Source organism: Alligator mississippiensis, chromosome 12 (genome assembly GCF_030867095.1).
Source record: "Alligator mississippiensis isolate rAllMis1 chromosome 12, rAllMis1, whole genome shotgun sequence".
NCBI classification, from domain to species: domain Eukaryota; kingdom Metazoa; phylum Chordata; order Crocodylia; family Alligatoridae; genus Alligator; species Alligator mississippiensis.
Genome location: NC_081835.1, coordinates 15,831,841 through 15,851,424, shown reverse-complemented (window position 1 = coordinate 15,851,424; position 19,584 = coordinate 15,831,841). Strand labels below are relative to the sequence as shown.

Below are 19,584 nucleotides of genomic sequence, written 5' to 3'. Positions count from 1 at the left end.
CATCTCCCATCCACTCCTCATGCTCCTGGAAAGGAATATGTGGATGTGCAAGAGCTCCTAAAGATTTCTGGTACTGGAAGTAAACAGTAAGAAAGCTGATACTTCTGCAGAGCGAGGACTTAAATCAAGCCACCCTTAGCAAATTTGAGTTATTCATGGATTTTGTGTACAAATGTAAAGAAAGCTGGGGAAAGTATATGTACAGAAAGAACCTCCTTCTCGCTGTGAAGCAGACCCTTGAAAGTTTAACACACTCTGGCCATGTCCATCACAAAACATGAAACATCCATGATTTCATGGCTGGCTGACCTGGTATTGTGGCAGCAATCAACTCGTGGAATTTATGTGGGATATTGCAATGCAGCAGTACAATGCAGCTTCATCATGTGATGATATTGCATCTTACATTGTGGCTTTTCATCAGTTTAGGACAGTTTGCATCATCATGAAATGGCACATGGTTATTTCACCATGTTGATAGGAACATCATAGGAATTGCCATACTTCATCACACCAGCAGGCCATTGAGTGCACTATCCTATCTCCATCAGTGGTTGAAAGCAGCTGCTGCAGAGGGAGGCAGATATAAAAAAATCCTTCAACAACAGGTTAGCACTAGGCCATGGAGAGCATTAAAAGACACACTCCCAGGATACCCCTGAGTGGGAAGGAAAGAAAGGAAAATTATTTTGATTCCTAGATGTAATGATACAGCACAATATTAAGTTAAAAAAAGCATTGTTCTCCATTCTGCTATCAAGACTTCAGCATGTCTTGTAAAGCAAGATCTTTTTGCTCCTCTGTTTATAGGGGACCCCCGAGCAGGATCTAAGATTGATTACACAGACACATAAGCTTAAAGACAGACAGTTCCCTGCATCTGCAACCCATGTGCTGTCTGATCTCTGATACGGGACTAAAGGAGATATTAAACACACTTATTTCTCTATTACTGCCCTACTGCCCTCTGGTTTGTATCCTTGAGCAGAGACAAATGCTTAGCTGAGCTCCTCTGCCCTCTTCCAGTGCCCTTTCCAAGACTGTTTCTGCTTAAAATTCTTATGCTATAGAGAATAATAGCTTGCTGAGAAGGAGAAGATATTGCCCATCATAAATAACCAGGGTCAAATATGAATGGTTGCAGAAGGGATGCATTTGTAATTGCACAGTTTATGTGGCCTGAATGTCTATGGCACCAAAAATCATCTCTCATTCACATTTCTTTCCAGCCCCATTCAGCAGATAATTTCTCTAAATCACTTGTCATTTTAAAAAAACATAATATAATTATAAGATATGGGCTTTTATATTATTATAATCCTTTGGGAGGCTTCAGATTTTCAAATCTTTCTTCCTTCCCAGGATCTAGGTCGACATGTCACAGTGGATGCTAAACAAAATGATCATTAGTCCTTTAAGCAGGCAAATTCCAAAGGACATGGGCAGAATAAGATGGAGTTCAGGGGCTTTTTTTGTTCTTTGTGTTTAACTCATGAACATTTATAAGTAGAGATGGATGAGCTCTTTCAGATAAAATATGGCCCTTTGATCAAACTCAAATGGCGCCTTCTCTGGGGCAGAAGGAAAGAGAAAGGGACTCTCAACTTTTTTAATTACAGAACTTGAAGTGCTAACGTGTCATCACTGTTGTCATTGACACTGGAATAGTACCCATCACTAGAATGTCCTCATACATCTCACATGGTATAGATTCCCCTCGCAAACATTTATAGTCTATGTGAAGCCAGTACCCTATGACTTCAGCCTGCCCATGGAGCATATTGTATGATGTACCAAAGCTGGACCAAGAGGTAGATCATTCACTGCTTTCTGTAAGTCAGTAGCTCCACAATAACTGAGGCTGAACTGTTCTTTGCATCAACATCATTGCATGGTTTTCATTCAAGTTTATTAATGGTGGAGAACATCTAAACAGGGCATAAAGTAAAGGACTCTGCATCTGCAAGGTTCCTAAAAGAACTCTGCCTCCAAGTCTTTTGAATCTCAATACACAGTATTTTCCCTGATTCCATTTCCCTGGTTCACTAACGCAACCAACAAGGCTGGAGAAAGAGAGACAGAAAAATACCATGTTTGTCAGGAACATTCCCTTACATCAGTATAGGATAACTATTGCTGTCTTTGCCCTGAACCCCACTAATGAGGCAAAGTAGCTTTCAAGAGGCTCTAGGGGCAGCTCTCAGTTCTGCTGTCACTTATTTTGGGTCTCCATTACACAATTGGATTAACCTCCAGGGAGTTATTCCTCCTGCATGCAAAGGGGTGGGGAAGAGTAGCTTCAGACAGGTTGTGGTTTCAATCATTAGTGTAGGTGATTACTCTGTTGCTTGAAGACCCACCAGCCATAGGAGCCTAGAATATGCTGCTCAGCCAGAGACGTCAGAGAAAACACAGAGGGTCGCAGAAGTGGAAGAATCCACATGCTCACAGGGTGGGAAGAGGAATTGAAAAATTAGTCTTTCACTTTGCCAGTGACTCATGTGCCAAAAATTAATAAGGGTTTTCAGCTACCTCGTTGAGTGATATCACACAAACAGTCCACACAGTGAGTAGGGCAGTTATCATTTAGCACAGACATATACCAGCCTCCATACTCTCTGCTTTTGATAGTGTGTCCTGAAAATAAACAGATACCGTTCATTACATAACCCAGAGGTGGATCATTGGATTCCTAGTATGTTATGTCAAAGGATTTGGTCATTATGGTCCAGCACTTCCTCCCTAATCAGTTCCCTGCCTTGTTTGCCACTATCCTTCTCAGTTTGTCATAGATAACAGTGTGAGAGAATTGTTACCGTCCATTTAGAGAGGGCATACACAGAGACACAGTGCTTTGTGGCAACTGCATCAAACTTATCACATAGTCTCTGAAGTCAAAGATCTTATAATCCACAGGCTGGCATCAGTGGAGTTATACCACTGTAAACCAGCCCATAGCATGGAATGAGGTCATATGGCCTTTCAAACAGCTGGGCTTTCAGAAGATGTGGAGTGGAAATGGGGAAGGCAATTGCTTGCATGTTGGTTGAGAATAAAGCGGGGGGAGAGGTGCAGAGATAGGAAAAGAGTTAGTACCTTAGTGATTCATTAAATCACTCAGCAGCAACTAGAAAATGTTTTTTATGAGTTGGGAAATTTCCGAGATTTCATAGACGTTAGGGCTGGAAGGGACCTTGGGAGATCATTGAGTCCAGCCCCCTGCCCTAAGGGCAGGAAGTCAGCTAGGGTCAAAGGATCCCAGCAAGATACGCTTCTTAAAGGAGTCCAGAGTAGGTGCTTGCACCACCTCTGGAGGGAGCCTATTCCAGGCCTTAGGGGCTCAGACAGTAAAGAAGTTTTTCCTTATGTCCAGGAATCGGATTGAATAATGCATCACAAAAGACAGCGGTTATGCTGACATTCAGAAATTGACTGTATGAAATATATTGTGTTAAAACTTAATGAATTATGCTTTCAACTGCCATTTACAGTTTGCTTCCATCATGTGTACATCCAAAGTTATTAAAGTTTAAAGTTGCATATGGACTTTATAAACACCCTGTATTCTTAGATTCCTCTGGTCAATGAGCAGGTCAGTGAAGATAAGCTGGCCTGAGAATTGTATGTATTTCAGGGACAGGCAGGGGAGAAAGCGATCTCTTCGGAACTCAATAATATAGCGCTGACTGCCCATAACGGTCTGGAAGTGAGGGGTGGAGTTGATCCTCCCTTGTTGTTGTAGCTAGGCAGGAATTAGGAAGTGCCTTGATGCTGCTCGCACTGAAAAAAGCCACAGGCACTAATAATAAACAAGGGAAGACAATGCCTAGGAACTGAACCATCAGTTCAGCCTCTCTGCTGACAATAGCAGGGGCCACTTTTGGATGCCTCTTATGTTAGAAAGATTCCCACTGTGTGGACAAGCAGTGACAGAACTTTCTAATAGTCTAGAAATAAATGGGGGGGGAGGGAAAAGTTTCACCATAGCAGAAATTTCTCCAAAAGATATTTAAGCCTAATAAATCCAAAGACGAGTAAGTCTTCATTGTTCCAGCACCCCCCATGGTCTTCAGTAGGCTTTGGATTGGGCCCTTATGAATAAAGGCAGAAAGATATGTTCGTGTTACCTGTTTAAAATCACCCTTCTCTGTTGTACCTGTGGGAATCCAGTCACTGGAGGCCTGATCCCTACTGAGGATCTAATCATTCCTTACTCATCTCCCTGATAAATTAAATAGGTTGAACTCTCGGGGGTCTTCACTGTAGGGCTCTTCAGGCTAGCAGACCAAGATATAAATAACAATATCCATTTGCTGGCAATTGAAACTAAACATATTCAGATTTAAGATGGACATTTTTAACAGATCAGTTTAAGTAATTAACCCTGGAGCAATTTACCAGCATGATAAATTGTGGCAGGTTCCCCATCACCAGACTTTTTAAATCCAGATTGGATGATTTTTCTAAGTAGATGTGCTCTAATGAAAACAAATTCTGCAAAGTCCTCTGCCCTACATAAAACAGGATATCAGAGTGGATGGTCATAATGGTCTTTTCTGGCTTTAAATCTTTGAATCTATGATTTTGAATCCAGATTCAGATACCACTAAAACATTTCAAGGATATTTAGACCTGAGGTTTTGGCCTTGATTCCAAGCATTGTAACTGGTATTATTATGGTGTTCTCTTTATCTAGAGGACGTGTTCCTGGAAAGCCCATCATCATCATCTCTAAGACCTATCTTTAATTAGCATTGTTAGTAATAATTATTATTTTAGTGCCATCTTTTTGAGGTGGGTGTATCTGAGAAAAGGCAAACTAGTTCCAATTATTTCAAACCTTTGAGTTGAACCAGAGAACCAAACTTTATGGGAGATGTGAAGAATTTTCATCTCACCGCCTCTTATATTTCACTTTCATACTTGCCTCTGAATTTACCAAGAAACACCAAGAAGCTCTGGAAATCTTGCTCCCCTGGGCTAACAGCCTTGCTGGGTTTGCCTGTCACTGCCTGTGTCTAGACAGCACATGGAAGTCTCATATCTGAATAGTAATGATGATACACTCGCGGTGGTGGGATGGCATGCAAACTGATGTGTTCCTTTTATTTCTAGTGCCTACACCGAACCTTACAAGGTGTGCCCTATCTCCATGATACCTGTGGAGGATGTCACATCAGATGAAGAACAGAAAAGTTCAGAGGATGAAGAAAGCAGCCAGGGGGATTCGAGCCTCATCCATAAGGTAAAAGATTTAGAGCAACGTGGGAAATACCTGAATTGCTCCTGGAGAAAGAAAAGGAAAATTAAAAGCAAACTAGGAATTTCCCAAAAGTACAGTTTTATCTTTCAGAAACCATAGACTCATTGGAAAGTAAATCCTTGGCTTAAACATGCCAGCTTAAACAAAAGTGAAGAGTTTTAAAAAGAAAATCTGAAAAACAAAATTGTTTTGATCAGGTTAAAAAACTCTTTACCTCTGTCCAGAATGAAGCAGTTGAACTTTCTGTTTCTAAGTGAGCTTTTCATTGCATTTTTTTCTTTTAGATTATATAATATCTTGCATAGCATAACATTTAAAAAAAATAAAATTCAAAACTAAGATTTTCAATCTGATCTAAATAAAAAGTTTTGAATAATTTGAAATGAGCAACTTTTTTCAGAAGTTTGTTCCACAAGAAATTACCTTTCTTTTTTTTAGTTTTGATTTTGAACAGGAAAAAGTTTTGAGTTTGTTATGAATCAAAAAATCCAGTTTCCACCCATGTGCAATATCTGTCTATCTGCTGCAGTGTCTAACCTCTGATTGAGTCCCTCGGTGCCAATGTTTACTGCGATGCCATAGGAGAACTTAAGAAAAACTTGCAGCTCAACTCCAATGTGAAGAAAGGAAATTTGCCTTAAATTTGGGGGTGACTTCTAGCTTCCATTGGGGCATCTACACAAGATGCTACATCACTGTAGCGCATTGCTACAGCAACGTAGCATAGCCAGGCATGAATTGTGATGCCGATGCTACTGCGCAGTAGCTGCTAAATATAGCTGTGCTGCATCAGGACTGCATGGTAATACTGATTATTGCGCAATCATTTAGTACTTGCTTAAGTAAGTATTAAATGACTGTGCAATAACAGCTGCACAGTCCACTGCATGTGTAGACTCACCCCGTGAATTTGAATTTTGTTACTATGTTTCTCAGAAGATCCTGGAAAATTATATGTTTTAAATGCCTCCCTCCCAGCACTCCACAGTTTCTAATAGACTCACTGTGCTTGGGTAGCTACACTGTTTAAATACCACAGCTGGAAGGCAGCATATACAAGGCTTAGCAAGAGCAAATATGCACTTCAGGTCTCACTCCTACTCCAAAGCCAAACTAAAATCAATTATCTGCCTTGGCAGCGCACTAAAAGCTCATACTGCTGGGCCAAGGCAGGTATCCCTGTCTGACTGCACTTGGACTACAGGCCAACAGTGGTCACAGCACATTTATTGAAGTCTCAGCTTCTGCAAGCTCCTGGAAAGCTACCTAAAAGCAGCACCCTCTGATTCTTGGCCACCTGGCTGCTGAATCAGCTCTCGAAGGGTATGTCTACGCTGCGGTGTAGAGCAGAGACATGCAAGTTAGCTGCAAACAAGGGTACTGTAGGCAGGGTAGTATTAGCAGTTTAACCACAGCAGCACAGAGCTCAGCACTGCCTAATATACCCTGCTATGAATCAGGGTATATCTTCAAAGGTAGGGGTGCAACTTGGCACAGTAAATTAGTCCACACTGAATGGCCGTGGCCAGATCGTTTCTGATATCCAAGCCAGATCATTTATAGCTAGCTCAAATATCCCTATACTACATCCTGCAGTCTGCAGTGTAGATATACCCAAAGTCACGGCTTGTGTATTCCTGGCTCCACAGAAAACAGAACTCGTGAGCACCAAAGGCTGGAAACTAGAGATTCACCTCTGGCTTAGCCACTTGTTTGCTGGAATTGCACCATTACGGATTTCTTCCTCCAGCTCTGCCGAGTCTTCGCTGTCAGTCGGTCCACCGTAATTGATTGTGAATGGAATGAATCCCATCCCTCCATAGCCCCTGCCTCGGAGAACGCCAGTATCTGTGCAGAATACTGACAGTGGATTGTATTTCCTGCCCCCTCCCCTCCCGCCTCCTTTTGTTGTCTTCTCACGCAAATCTTCTGGGTGCCAAGGGGACATTAGCTGCTCTGTCAAAACCCAGCCTTGCAATGATGAAGTACAGAAAAATTGTTCAACTACCGGATGAAGTGATGTATCCCTCTTGTAGCAAACTACTCAGTGCAACATGAAGCAGTTGTAAAACATGAAAGAGTTCAGAAGCACTGTCACTCTGGGAGAACTGGCAGAGGTCCTTAGGTCCAGATGCCAAAAATAGTACCATGGATTTGGAAATGAGCTAATCTTGTTAAAACAACTGTTTTGGGCTAGCCTAGCAAGAGTTGAATCTGGATTTTTTTTTAAATCCCTGGGGGTTATTGTTTTGGTTTATAGTTTCCCCATCCTGAGAGAAAATTAGCTTGAATAAAGGTATGAAATCACCTAGTTGATAAGATCTTTTTTACTGTGTCCAGAATATGCGATTCTGACTTGTGTCTGGCTGGGTTAGGCTTACTTCATGCTAATGACATGTGGATTATCAATAGCTAGGTATGGTGCTTTCCTCTCTCGCTTTCCTTTTTTGTTGCCTACTGGTTGGAGATTTCCAAAGGGCTTCCAGTTTGCAGAGGGCTTTTTTTCTCCCAGTGTTCCTTTTTTAACGTTCATTTTACAAGTTAAAAAAATCTGCTTTGTACACAGTTTTCCTGGAATTGTTTCAACAGCTGGTTCCCTTTGAATCTGTGCTCTCCTGGGGATGAGCTTCAAGTGAGTGCAGAGGAATGTTTAGGACTTGCTGGCACCCTCCGTCTGTAAACAATTTGAATCCCAGCCAACATCAGACATTTGGGGTAGTCTTGGTGCAGCAGTTTTAGAAAACTGCTACAGATTTTTCTTCACAGTGGTCCAATAGTCTTAGACCAGCCTAGGTCTAGCAGAGGAAAAAAAACAACAGAGCAGTTGACGCTTCTCGCTTGCGGTTCAGGAGGATGTGTTGAACTTTGGTAGGCATCTTTGGAACTGGATTTAAATAAAAACAGTGTGAAGAAGTGGAACACCAGGCCCCCGTTTTGAATAGCTTCTTTAGTTTCACTGGGTGCATCTACACATGTAAACAGCATGTAGCAATACACTCTGGTGCAGTTTGTGCTGGAATTTTTTTGCTCCTGGGTACAGTGTTTACATGTGCACCCAGGACCACAGCACGTTGAACCAGGGTGGAGCAGCCCTGGCTGGCAGGGGGCCCCCGGGGTCAGCATGCCAGCCCAGGTCTGCTCCAACCTGGCTCTGTGTGCTGCAGAGAGGCTGGCTGGGGCACAAGCATGCTACAGGGTAGGGCTAGCTGGTAGGCAGCCCCCACACTGCAGCACTCTCATGCCCCAGCCAGCCCCATCACCATCTACACATGAGTTTCTTCATGTGTAACTACCCCTCTGTAAGACAGTACATACTCCTCTGTAAGACGGTACAGTGCTTGTGTTGGGCAGTACTATCCTACAGCGGAGTTAGTATACTGCACCCTAATAGGAGCACATGTGTAGACAGTGACACTTTAGTCCAGGGCTAATTAGTTAGCTCCTTAGTAAAGCATCTTGTGTAGATGCACTCACTGATTGTATCCTAAACCCTGAGTGTGCATCATCAGCAATCACTTGGTGCTCTTGGTTCTTCTGTTTAAAACTGATTTTGAGCATCTACTTTCGTTCATCAAGCAAGGATTTGAAGTCCCTTCTTTAATTCTCCGACAGATGGTGTCAGGCTAAGACAACTAAGGGGCTGTAGTTTTTTTCTAGTCTCTGTAGGTGCCTGTAGAGTGTAGATGTGCCAGGAAGCTGCTCTGATGCGCTGTAATTACCATGCTCCAGCCAGCCTCCACGTCTCGTGCATTAGTGTCCCTGAACTTCAAAATGACAGCAAGGGTGCTTGTTCAAGTGCCCCCGCTGCCATTTTGAAGCATGGGGATGCTGATAGACAATACGCTCTAATTAAAGTGACCCACCCCTACCCCCAGAGCACATGTAAAAGTGCCCTGCAATTCTGCACAGTTGAAGCTTCATCTAGTACTAGAAAAGATACATTAGTACATTGGTACTAATGTAGTGCTGCATCTGTATTAGAGAAACATCTGAAACCTGGGATTCAAAACCAAAAGCCACCTTTTCACACAATTAACTTGACCCAAACCCTAACCTCTGCAGCTGGTCCTCATTGCTCTAATGGTAAAATCTACTACCCTGGAGCCACACGGCCTTGAACTTTAAAAGAGTGCATATCTAGGTAGGAACACTGCCGTTCAGACCGCAGAGTGCTCCAGACTCCAAAACTGCTCTCACTTTGCCAGCGCTTTCACTTTCCCTTTTCACAGCTGTCTCTGAGACTTCCTACTTTCAGCCAGGCTCAGAATTAGAACCAATTTTATTTCTCAGAAAGGCTAATCCTGTGATACTCCGCTCAGAGGAGGTCTGAAGAAGCACAAGCTTTTGAGCTTCACCCATCACTATCTTTCATTTGCATTTCCCAGAGTATCCCAAGAACTGGGGGGAAGATCCTCCATTAAAGAATATAAGAACATAAAAATTGTCATTTACTGGGTCAGATCCTAGTGACCTCTAGGTGTACTTTTTTCTATTGAAACCTGGAATTTCTATCCATAAAGATTGTATGGTACCTCTCTTACCAGTTGAACAATCCACTCTATTGGATTTGATGAAGTCTTTGATGTAGAGTACCACTCCTCCACTAGTTGAACCTACTCTATCATTTCTATATAATTTGTATCCTGGTATTACAGCATCCCATTGCTTTTTTTCATTCCACCATGTTTCAGAGATACGTATTATGTCAACATCATTATTTACTGCTAAGCATTCAAGTTCCCCCACCTTTGATCTTAAACTTCTAGCATCAGTAAAAAAGCATGTGTGTGTACTTTTTATTGCTGCCTGATGGGCTACTTCTGGGTGACCTTTTACTGATTAAAGCTAATTGCTCATGCTTGCCCTCACTCTATTTCTTAGCTTCATTTTTCATCGTTTCACTCCTATAAAGTGTATGAATCCAAACTGTGTGCTGTTTCACATCTCAGCTTTCCACATTTTTAGTTTAAAACTACTCTACCATCTTTTTAACATTACACACCAGCAGTTTGGTACCATTTTGGCTCAGGTGGAGATCATCACTTCTATATGGGTTCACCCTGTTCCAGAAGGTCCCCCAGTTCCTAATAAACCTAAACCCTTCCTCCATAAACCATCTTAACCACACATTGAGACTCTGGAGCTTTGCCTGTTTACTTGGCTCTGCATGTGGCCCTGGAAGCATTTCAGACAATGCTACCATGAAGATCCTAGACTTCAGCCTCCTACCTAGAAGCCTCTCTGTTACTCTTACCCATATCGTGGGTGCCCACATGGACCATGACCACCAGCTCCTCCCCATTCCTCCCTAGCAACCGATCTACACATCTCGTGAGGTCCACTACCTTTGCACCCAGCAGGCAACTCACTGTGTGATCTTTTTGGATGTCACAAACCCAGCTATCCATGTGGCTAATAATCAAATTGCCCATTGCCACCACCAGCTTCCTTTTACCCCATATGGTTCTCTCCCTTGGATGTGTATCCTCAGCCCAAGAGGACACTGTAACATCAGTTGAAAGGTGGGTCCCATTTAAGGGAAAGTTCCTCTCCTTCCCAGCTTGATGATCTCCAACCCCAAGGCTCTCATCCCCCTCAGCAGCATGGAAGCTGCTACAGTAGACATGGGACTGCTCTACAATATCCCTGAATGGCTCATCTATGAGCCTCTCTGCCTCCCATAGCTGCTCCAGTTCCACCACCCTAACCCAGAGAGAATACACTTGCTCTCTCAGAGCCAGGAGTTCCTTGAACTGGGTGCACACATACACCTGCCCCTGGGACAGGTAAGCATATATGCAGCACTCAGAGCAATAAACTAAGTAGCCCCCATGCTGCTGCTGAACTGATATTCCATTTAGCCTACTCTGCCCTAATTACAGCTAATAATTAAACAAGAGGCTTAAGTGTTGATTTAACTGATGAGTTTTAGCTACTTCTGCTAAATATCTATGCTAGTTACTCTTAATTAAAGGAAGAACTTACCTTAAAGGCTCCCCTTCAAAGAAAGGGGCGGGGGAGGGGGGGGGGAAGAGCAGCAAACTGACCTACAAACTGTCCTACTTGCCATCCCTGTTCTCTAGCTCCCTGTTCACTCAGCAGTCTCCTTTTATGCCTTCCTGGGCCTGAACTGGCTCCATCCCCTTGTTAGGGCTTTTGTCAGACACAGGCAGCAAACAGTCAGCTAGCAGCGCTCACCAACTGCTCACAGCACATTGCCCAAGCAAACAGCCAAACAAGCAGACGCTCACCAAACCAAAGACAGAGACAGCCCAAGCTCACTTACCTCCTAGGAGCAGGATCTGGTGCTTAGTGCCTGGTGCATGGCTCCTCTTCCTCTTCCTCCTCTTGCTTCCAGCGAGCTGCTTGCTAACTGCCCTGTTTGCATTCCCTGTTCGCTCATTTACAGGATCTTCTACTACCGCTGCATTGCAAGGGCCTCTGATCTTCATGTTAGGACTCTTATGCTTTTGAAGCAGATGGCTTCAGCCAGATCTACCGTCCAGCAGCCTCTTAAGACAAGCTACTCCCCAACCTTCATCCCTTGCCCAGCTCCGTTCATACCTCCTTAGGCCTGTAGCTTCTTGACACTGAAGTGGCCTCTAAGGATAATTAATTTCCCAGATCTGAGTTATATTTGTCTGAGGCCAAGAGGCCAAGAGTGATAGGGAATTACTTTAAATCAGATCAGGAAGGATGTCAGAGGATTCTGTAGATTAAGGACCATGTTTCATGCTTTAATAGCTGGTGGCAGATTGGACAGGGAAGAAATCTATTGTTGGCTTTCGCTGTGGGAATATCAAACCTCACAGAGTTAATCGGGATGGTTCATAGTCCTCCCTCTTGAAACAGTTCCACCCTGCCTCCACAGTGGAGTGACCCTGGATTGAGAGCTCCACGTGGTCAAGTAAAAGCCCAGAAACGGAGAACTGCTTTCAGGACAAACTTTTCCAAGCAGGATTTAATGGGGGCACACACAGAAGCATAGGCCCCTGCAATGCGTCGCAGCAATCCTATTGGAGGATTGCTGATGAAATCCCAAGGGATGAAGTGTGGGCTTTGGAGGGTATGTGGGGTGGAAACACAGCCACTGAACTGTGCAATTTCTCCAGTCGTTTTTGTAGAGCAGCCAGTCTATGAGGGCATTGCAACTATGGCAAGGCAGGAAGGTGTCTCTGGCGGAGTTGCATGATGAACTATTTCTGCCTGACCCAGTTCGTGTGTTGCAAATTTACCAAAAGGGTGTGGGTCCAACAAGAAAGTAATAAGCTTAAAAATAGCTCCAGTAGTCAATGGAAGGACTTGAGACTTAGACTGATAAGTTGCACCCTGGTTGATAAGAAGCCCAGCCTTCCTTTACAATGGTGATTTGAAAGGGTACAGTAGTAACATGGTAAATACCAGATCACTAGGGAATGTGGTAGCAGTATCTGCCGTTTCAATGTTATATTCAAGAGTGACATACGGTGAATCCTGTTTTTCTCCCCAGAGGATGGGGTGACCTTTATAGCAGGCATGCCACAAATTAAGCCCTGAGATCCCATCAGTACAACTGATCCCATCCTCTGCCCGATCCACTGCTCTGTTTTCTGTTCCCTGTCCTGTGCTCTGTGCCCAATCCTATGTTCTGCTTTCTGCTCCTTGCCCGATCTGCCACTATGTTGCCTGCCCCCTCCGTGATTTACCTTGTACCACATCAGAAACTGCCTGTGCCACTTCAGTACATATGCCATGGGTTGGCCACCCCTCCTATTTTTAATCTCCATGCAAAGGACCACTAAAACTTGCTTTCTTAAGGGTCTGTCTAAAACATAGCTGAGAATGTGTCATTAAGAGCAGGAGTGATGCACAGGGCACTGCACAAAATATCTGATATTCCTCTCACATTGGGGAAAATCAGGAGGAGCTCCACTGAGATCAATAGCATAACAGGGTAAAAATTATATTAAGGAGTAGAATCAGGCCCAGTGCATACATGATGTGTCCTATGGCCATAGAAACAGAAAGCATTTTAGCTGGTTGCCTAGGGAAGGTGCATTTGTATGTGGGTCCAGTACTGATCAAACTGAATGCGTAATCCCCAAACACGGGTCATTTAATATTCCGTAAGGCTATGGGATACCGTGGCATTTTGGATAGAGGAGAAGCCCTTAACACTGGACTTATTATAAGAGAGCCCTGGAAATGAGTGTCCATGACCCTCTCTCAGGTGCCAGAAATAAGGGTGCCACAGAACAAGGACAGCATATAGAGGAGACCTGTGTTGTGCACAAACGATAGCAGGCTAGGCAACATAGGGGTTGCAAAGAGCAAAGCAGCCACCATCTCACTGCTGCAGCATGTAAAATTGCCTTTGCCATTCCTTATCTTTCCACTGGGTGGGATTGGTTTCCAGGCTCCATTAATCATTCTGTTTTGCAAACCTTTAACCTTCCTACATTGAAACACAGACACATAAAACCCAAACACAAGCTGTATTTGGGAGTGCCCCAAGGATTTGTGCCCTGTAAGGAAGTGACAAATTTAGACTGCCTCAGTGGGCAGATTTTGGACTTGTATAACTAAGCAGATTCTCCAGGAGAGGTTGTTCTTAGACCACGGGACTAGGAAATAAGCCTCCTGCCTTTCATTTCCAGCCCAGTCGCTACTTCACTGGACAAACAGGACTCCTTGCTCATCACTAGGTCTAATTTATGACCACCTAGAAACAGGTTACCAGGCAGGAAAATATGAAGTTTGGCCACTGAAATGCAACCCCCACAAACACACCTTCCAGCACAACTAGCAGGTTGGCAGGGTAGGATGTCACCAATAAACCATACACTGCATATAACATAAGCATGTTAACACCTCATGAAAAAGGAGCTCTGTTATGAAGCGTTAATGGGCTCCTGACAGATGTATGAGCTTTTGGTAGCTTGTAATGCTAAGCATCAGCCACTGGCCTTCATTTCCTCATTATTCATCGTGTTATTCAGCTCCCTGGCAAGCAATGATATAATATCAATAATATATGTATATTTAATGGACGGCAGTGAATTGCTGGTTTTATCCTTCCTGTCTGCAACTTTTCTTGTCTTTATCCATGTGATGCTACCCAACCATACATTGTTTCTGTCAAGCCGATTGCACTGATGGTAAAGAAAGGGAAAATAACTATATGGACACTGTTAGGAGAGGACACTGCAGCTTTTTGCTTCCCTAAATACTGGACAATAAGTAGACTGAGCAAACACAGGGTCCCACAGTGTGGTGTGCTGCCTATAGTGGACTCTGTTACATTTAGGTCTGTGAGATATTAAAGTTAGGGGGAGTTCTGCATGCAAAAGTTTCACAAGATCAGAGCCACCGGAGTTTTAACTTTCTACCTCACTCCCCAGTTTTTGAGGTGTGGGTCAGGCCCTTTGTCTTCGGTAGATATCTCAGAATGAAAACACTTAGCCTGCTGATTCTTTAGCCACTTAAACCCCTTCTTGGGCACACTCTCAAGTGTGCTTTTGCTGTCCCTGCTCTTTTTGATGCCATCTATGAACAGAAAGAGTTAACTTAGGTGACTTTGAATCAACTGATTGAGCTAGCCATTATAGTGTGAAGTCAGGCAGAAGACAGGGGAGATTTGCACCTTATAGCCTAACCATAATAGAAATGCAGAAGCTTTCATAAGCTGCAGGTTACTTCATCAGATACTAATTTTTTTTGATGCTGTATTGGAATCAGCTGTTTCTAAATCTAAGGGGAAATTAAAGTTATGCCAGTAGTTGCTCCTAGAAGTGGTTTGCCATAAAGTGGGGTTCTTTTGGAAGAGTTTTTGGGTATGTGCTTAGAAGATTCATAACAACTTATTTTAGAGGTATTTGTTGAGAAGGGGTGATATGAAGGAACACCTGGTAAGCCAACCTGGTCATTGCTATTTTTGCCTTGCAATCTCTCTCTCTGTGAAGAGATGGTTCAAGCACTAAAAGCCTGATTGCATTTCCTTGAGTTGGACACAGCATGAGAATTGCTTGCTTAACAAGCCATGTACTGGCTGACTCCAAACCATGAAGGATGGTAGAAATGGTGGGAAAGGTCTTTTAGATTATATTATCCTATAAATGCTCTTCACTGTATATTCTCCAGTGTTTCGTTCAATCCCATTTTAAATTACCTGGGAATGAGGTTTCCCCTGGTTCCCTTTTGAGATGTTTTCACCAACTGTGAAAGAACTCACTTTCCCTCGTATTCCAATGTAAGAGAAATGTTGTTATTATATGGAAATGCCATCAAGTGTTGACAGCAGAGTAGCCAAGGGGACATACCTACAGGCTGGAGAACTCCCTTCTTGTCAGCACAGAGGCAGGAAGGGATCTTGGAGTCATTTTTGATTCCAAGATGAACATGAGCCGCCAATGCAAGGAAGTGGTCAGGAAGGCTAACTGCACCTTGTCATGCATCCACAGATGCATCACGAGCAGGTCCAAGGAGGTGATCCTCCCCCTCTATGTGACAGTGGTCAGGCTGCAGTTCCAGTTCTGGGCGCCGCACTTCAGGAGGGACGTGGACAACATGGAGAGGGTTCAGGGGAAGGCCACTCGCATGGTCAGGGGGCAGCAGGGCAGGCCCTACAAGGAGTGGCTAAGTGACCTGAACCTGTTCAGCCTCCACAAGAGAAGGCTGAGAGGGATCTGGTGGCCTTCTATAAACTTACCAGGGGGGACCAGCGGGGAATGGGAGAGGCCCTGTTCCCCCGAGCACTACCCGGAGTAACTAGGAATAACAGCCACAAGTTGACTGAGAGTAGGTTCAGGCTAGACATCAGGAGGCACTACTTCAGTCAGGGCGGCTAGGATCTGGAACCAACTTCCAAGGGAAGTGGTGCTCGCCCCTACCTTGGGGGTCTTCAAAAGGAGGCTCGATAATCACCTAGCTGTGGTCATATGATCCCAGCATTCATTCCTGCCCATGGCAGGGGGTTGGACTTGATGATCTGATCAGGTCCCTACCAACCCTACCAACCCTACCAACTATGAAACACGCTGGTGGTGAGTCACAAGCTTTTTGTGAGCGTTAGATTCTGGTGGAGATGAAGCTATTAAAGGCAGCGAGACTCTGCTAGGAGTAAAGCCAGAATCCCTGTCTAGATCCAGTGTTTCCATCTGCTTTGCACAGGCAAACAGCAGGGATTGGAGTGCACAGCTACTGAAGCAGGAGCCTGGGAGGGAAGCATTCAAAAGAGCTTCCTGCTGGGCTGAAGAGTAGTTAGTAAAGATCTCTAAAAAGGTGGCAGCTCAGTTGTGTTTTAATAATCACTTGGGCTTTGTTTTAGAAACTTGATAGTTGAAGGACCCGCACCCCCAACATCCCCTTATTCCCAGAAGCCCGTCTCCGGACACTGTCGTCAATCTCAGAGTTCATTTCCTGGTTAAACAAACAGTAATTAAATAACACAAGACGGGCAACGCCTAGAGACACTGTCTCAAAACTCACCCTAGACAGGTCATGTGACACCAGGGGTCCCAGTGTTTTGTCTCTCAGCTAAGACATATTAATCACAAGTAGAATTACAAGCTGTGACAATCTGTATACACGAAGGGAGAGACGGCCCAGACCAATGGTGAAATATACTCTCCTTCTTGGCAGCAAAAAGCCAGGCTTGTCAATAGAGGACGTGCAAAGTGGCCAGTATTGGGTTTGGTGATCCAGCAGTAAAAGTCCCATTCAGTTGCTTTATTATGTCTGCTAGTCAAAAGGGCAGAGAAGATAAAGCACTTAGAGTATTTTGGTGTTAGCTGTTGAAGCTTGGCAGCTCCTATGTACCCACCCTGCATGATACATGTCATCACTGGTGACAAGCAAGAGAGGAACAGGGTAACTTTCTAGAAGTGCTGGCAAGTTGTACACACAAAAGAATGCAAGTAAATATTCACTGTGATATAAAAGGTACCTGAAGAATAGTATGAATTAACAAAGGCAAAACATAAGATGGCTTTTAGGGTAAATACATTTTTTATATCAAGTTCTCTTACTTAGCCTATGGAAGAGCATCCTAAAGGGAAGAGGTTGCAGCAGAAATGTTTGACACATGAAAAACTAGAGTGGATGAAGCAATAGAACAATCCTGAGCTGGTAGAGAGATGGATTAGATGGCTGCATCCAGTGAATAATTTGATTATCAACATCTTCTGATTGTCTCTTGGTCAGATTAAACTAAATAGAGTAAAACTGGGCAAGCTGGGTCATTTTGTGCCTCCTCCATTCTTGAAGCCTCATTCTTCTAGCAGTGGTTCTGAACTTCTTCCACACTGTAACTCCACGGGCATGTCTATATGTTGCCCTATAGCGACATTGTTTCTGTGCCATGCTTTAGTACTTCCTTTTGGAAGTAACCACCAGTACTGCATCATGTGCATGGCGCATGGTTAGTTTTAGCCACTACTTTACTGTAGTGGCACTCTAAAATAGGGGATCATGCTGCTATGGTGAAGTAGCTGCCGGTCACATGTAGACTCACGTGATACCTAAGTTGCCATAACGCACCATGTCGCATACAGTGACATAGCACATCGGTATGGTGACGTAGGGTGATGTGTAGATGCGCCTCCTGAGATCTGTGCCTAATCCTCCTCTGGAATTATCACCACTAGGTTGAAAACCCACAAGCTTGCGGACTAGGGCACCTGATCATCTTCCTTGGTGAAACTCTTCCATTCCTTTCATTTATTTGATCAGTAAAAAACTGGATTTATTTGCAGCGTATTTTGAATAAACCTCGATTACATTAATAAGGGCAATTTTAGGACTCATTTTTCGAAGCTGCAGTTTTCATACCGAAGGAAAATAACAAGCCTAACTGGAGGAATTTTGAAAGCATAACTTGCACTTTATCGTTTACTCTGATTTTTCCCCCGTATGCTAGTTGTGAGTAATGGGAATGGAAATCAGATTAGTTGGTTCCATTTTAGTCAGTTTCACAACTGGGTTTTTCACGCACCAGTTACCACACTGCTAGATTCCCATCGCTTTCCAGGGAATGTTTCAGCCTTCCCTTTGCTTTTTAAACCTTTATTATCCTATTTCCAGCCTGACTTGGAAAGGACCAGAGATGTTGGAGGTACAGGTGTCAGTTGTCACAAGATTATATATCCAGAGATGGAAAAGACCTGGAGAATATGGGAAATTACTGTTCACATTTCTCTTATCACAAGTGTGTAAATATTGGAGACAGACTTCCGCTGCAAGTTCAAATGTAATCCAAACTTTACCAAAGTCATATGGCATTCAGATCTGGAACTTTATAAAGCAATGGATTAATGACGCACCTGGCCTTTATAACTGATACCGTTGATGCTGCCTGCTGAGAAGGAATTTCTGGTTTCCCATTAGTAGAAAGAGATATTTGTCTGAAATCAGGAGGAAGGTAGGGTGGGTGGAACCTTAGAGACTAACTGGGTCAGAGAGGCATAAGCTTTTGTAGACACAAGTCTACTTTGTCAGCATCTGCAGGACACTGTCTCCTACAAAAAAGTATGCCTCTCTGAACCAGTTAGCCTAAGGTGCCACCCTGCCCTACCTTCTGCCATTTCCTATTGCATGTATTCACTGAAAGCTGCTTCCCTACTTTACTACAGCTGCTAACCAAGTTGGTAGCCTTAGTATAAGATTTCTTTTTCAATAAAGGATTCTGTGCTTTTATCCATTTCTTACCTTTAAAATGATTCATGAAATAGAAAAGAAGCACCATAATTAGCCTTTTGCGCCTCTAAGAACCATTGCCATTGCTTCTTTGGCAGGTTTCCGTGCCTTCTGAGATCTCTGCCAATTAAGCGCATGCCGCTGTGATCTCAAATGATGCTATTTGCTTTAATAACGTGCTGTTTGTTTTCCTGATATATTTATTGCAGTTTAATTTGGTCAATTTGTTTAGTGTGCAATAAAGCCCTTTGACTTCTTTGCTTCCACAGCTTGCACAGCAGTCAGAACAGTTTGGAATATAACTATATTTTAAGAAGCTATCCCCCTTTTTCTTGCAAGTGGATGTAATGAACAAACCATATCAGCCCTGTCAGTCCTGAAATACCTTCCTGCTGTTAGGATCTGTCTGTGTTTCTGCCAAATTTTGCGCCCATTGGACATAATGGAGGTTTTCTTTCTGACTTTGATAAGATAGGGCGTTTTAAACCCTGACAGCCTGTCAGCATTTACAGCCATTAGCATATTACTGTTATTTATGTATTCGTGTTTCAGTAGCCCCAGTGAATCCAACCCATGGAGCAGTGAGTTATGCACTACTCCAATGCAAAATAAATGTATGGTCCTTGCCCCAAATTCAAGGAACACATAAA

General features: G+C 43.5%; 1 protein-coding gene across 3 annotated transcripts in view; it reads left to right on the top strand.

Moving 5' to 3' along the window:
* The window catches only part of FGD5 (FYVE, RhoGEF and PH domain containing 5), a 148,827-nt gene that overhangs the window by 58,055 nt on the left and 71,188 nt on the right, over positions 1-19,584 (top strand). For all 3 annotated transcript variants that reach the window (XM_019499688.2, XM_059716015.1, XM_014605559.3), the window contains exon 3: positions 5,116-5,245. In XM_019499688.2, the coding sequence (XP_019355233.2) occupies positions 5,116-5,245 (130 nt within the window). The remainder of the gene's footprint in view (positions 1-5,115; positions 5,246-19,584) is intronic.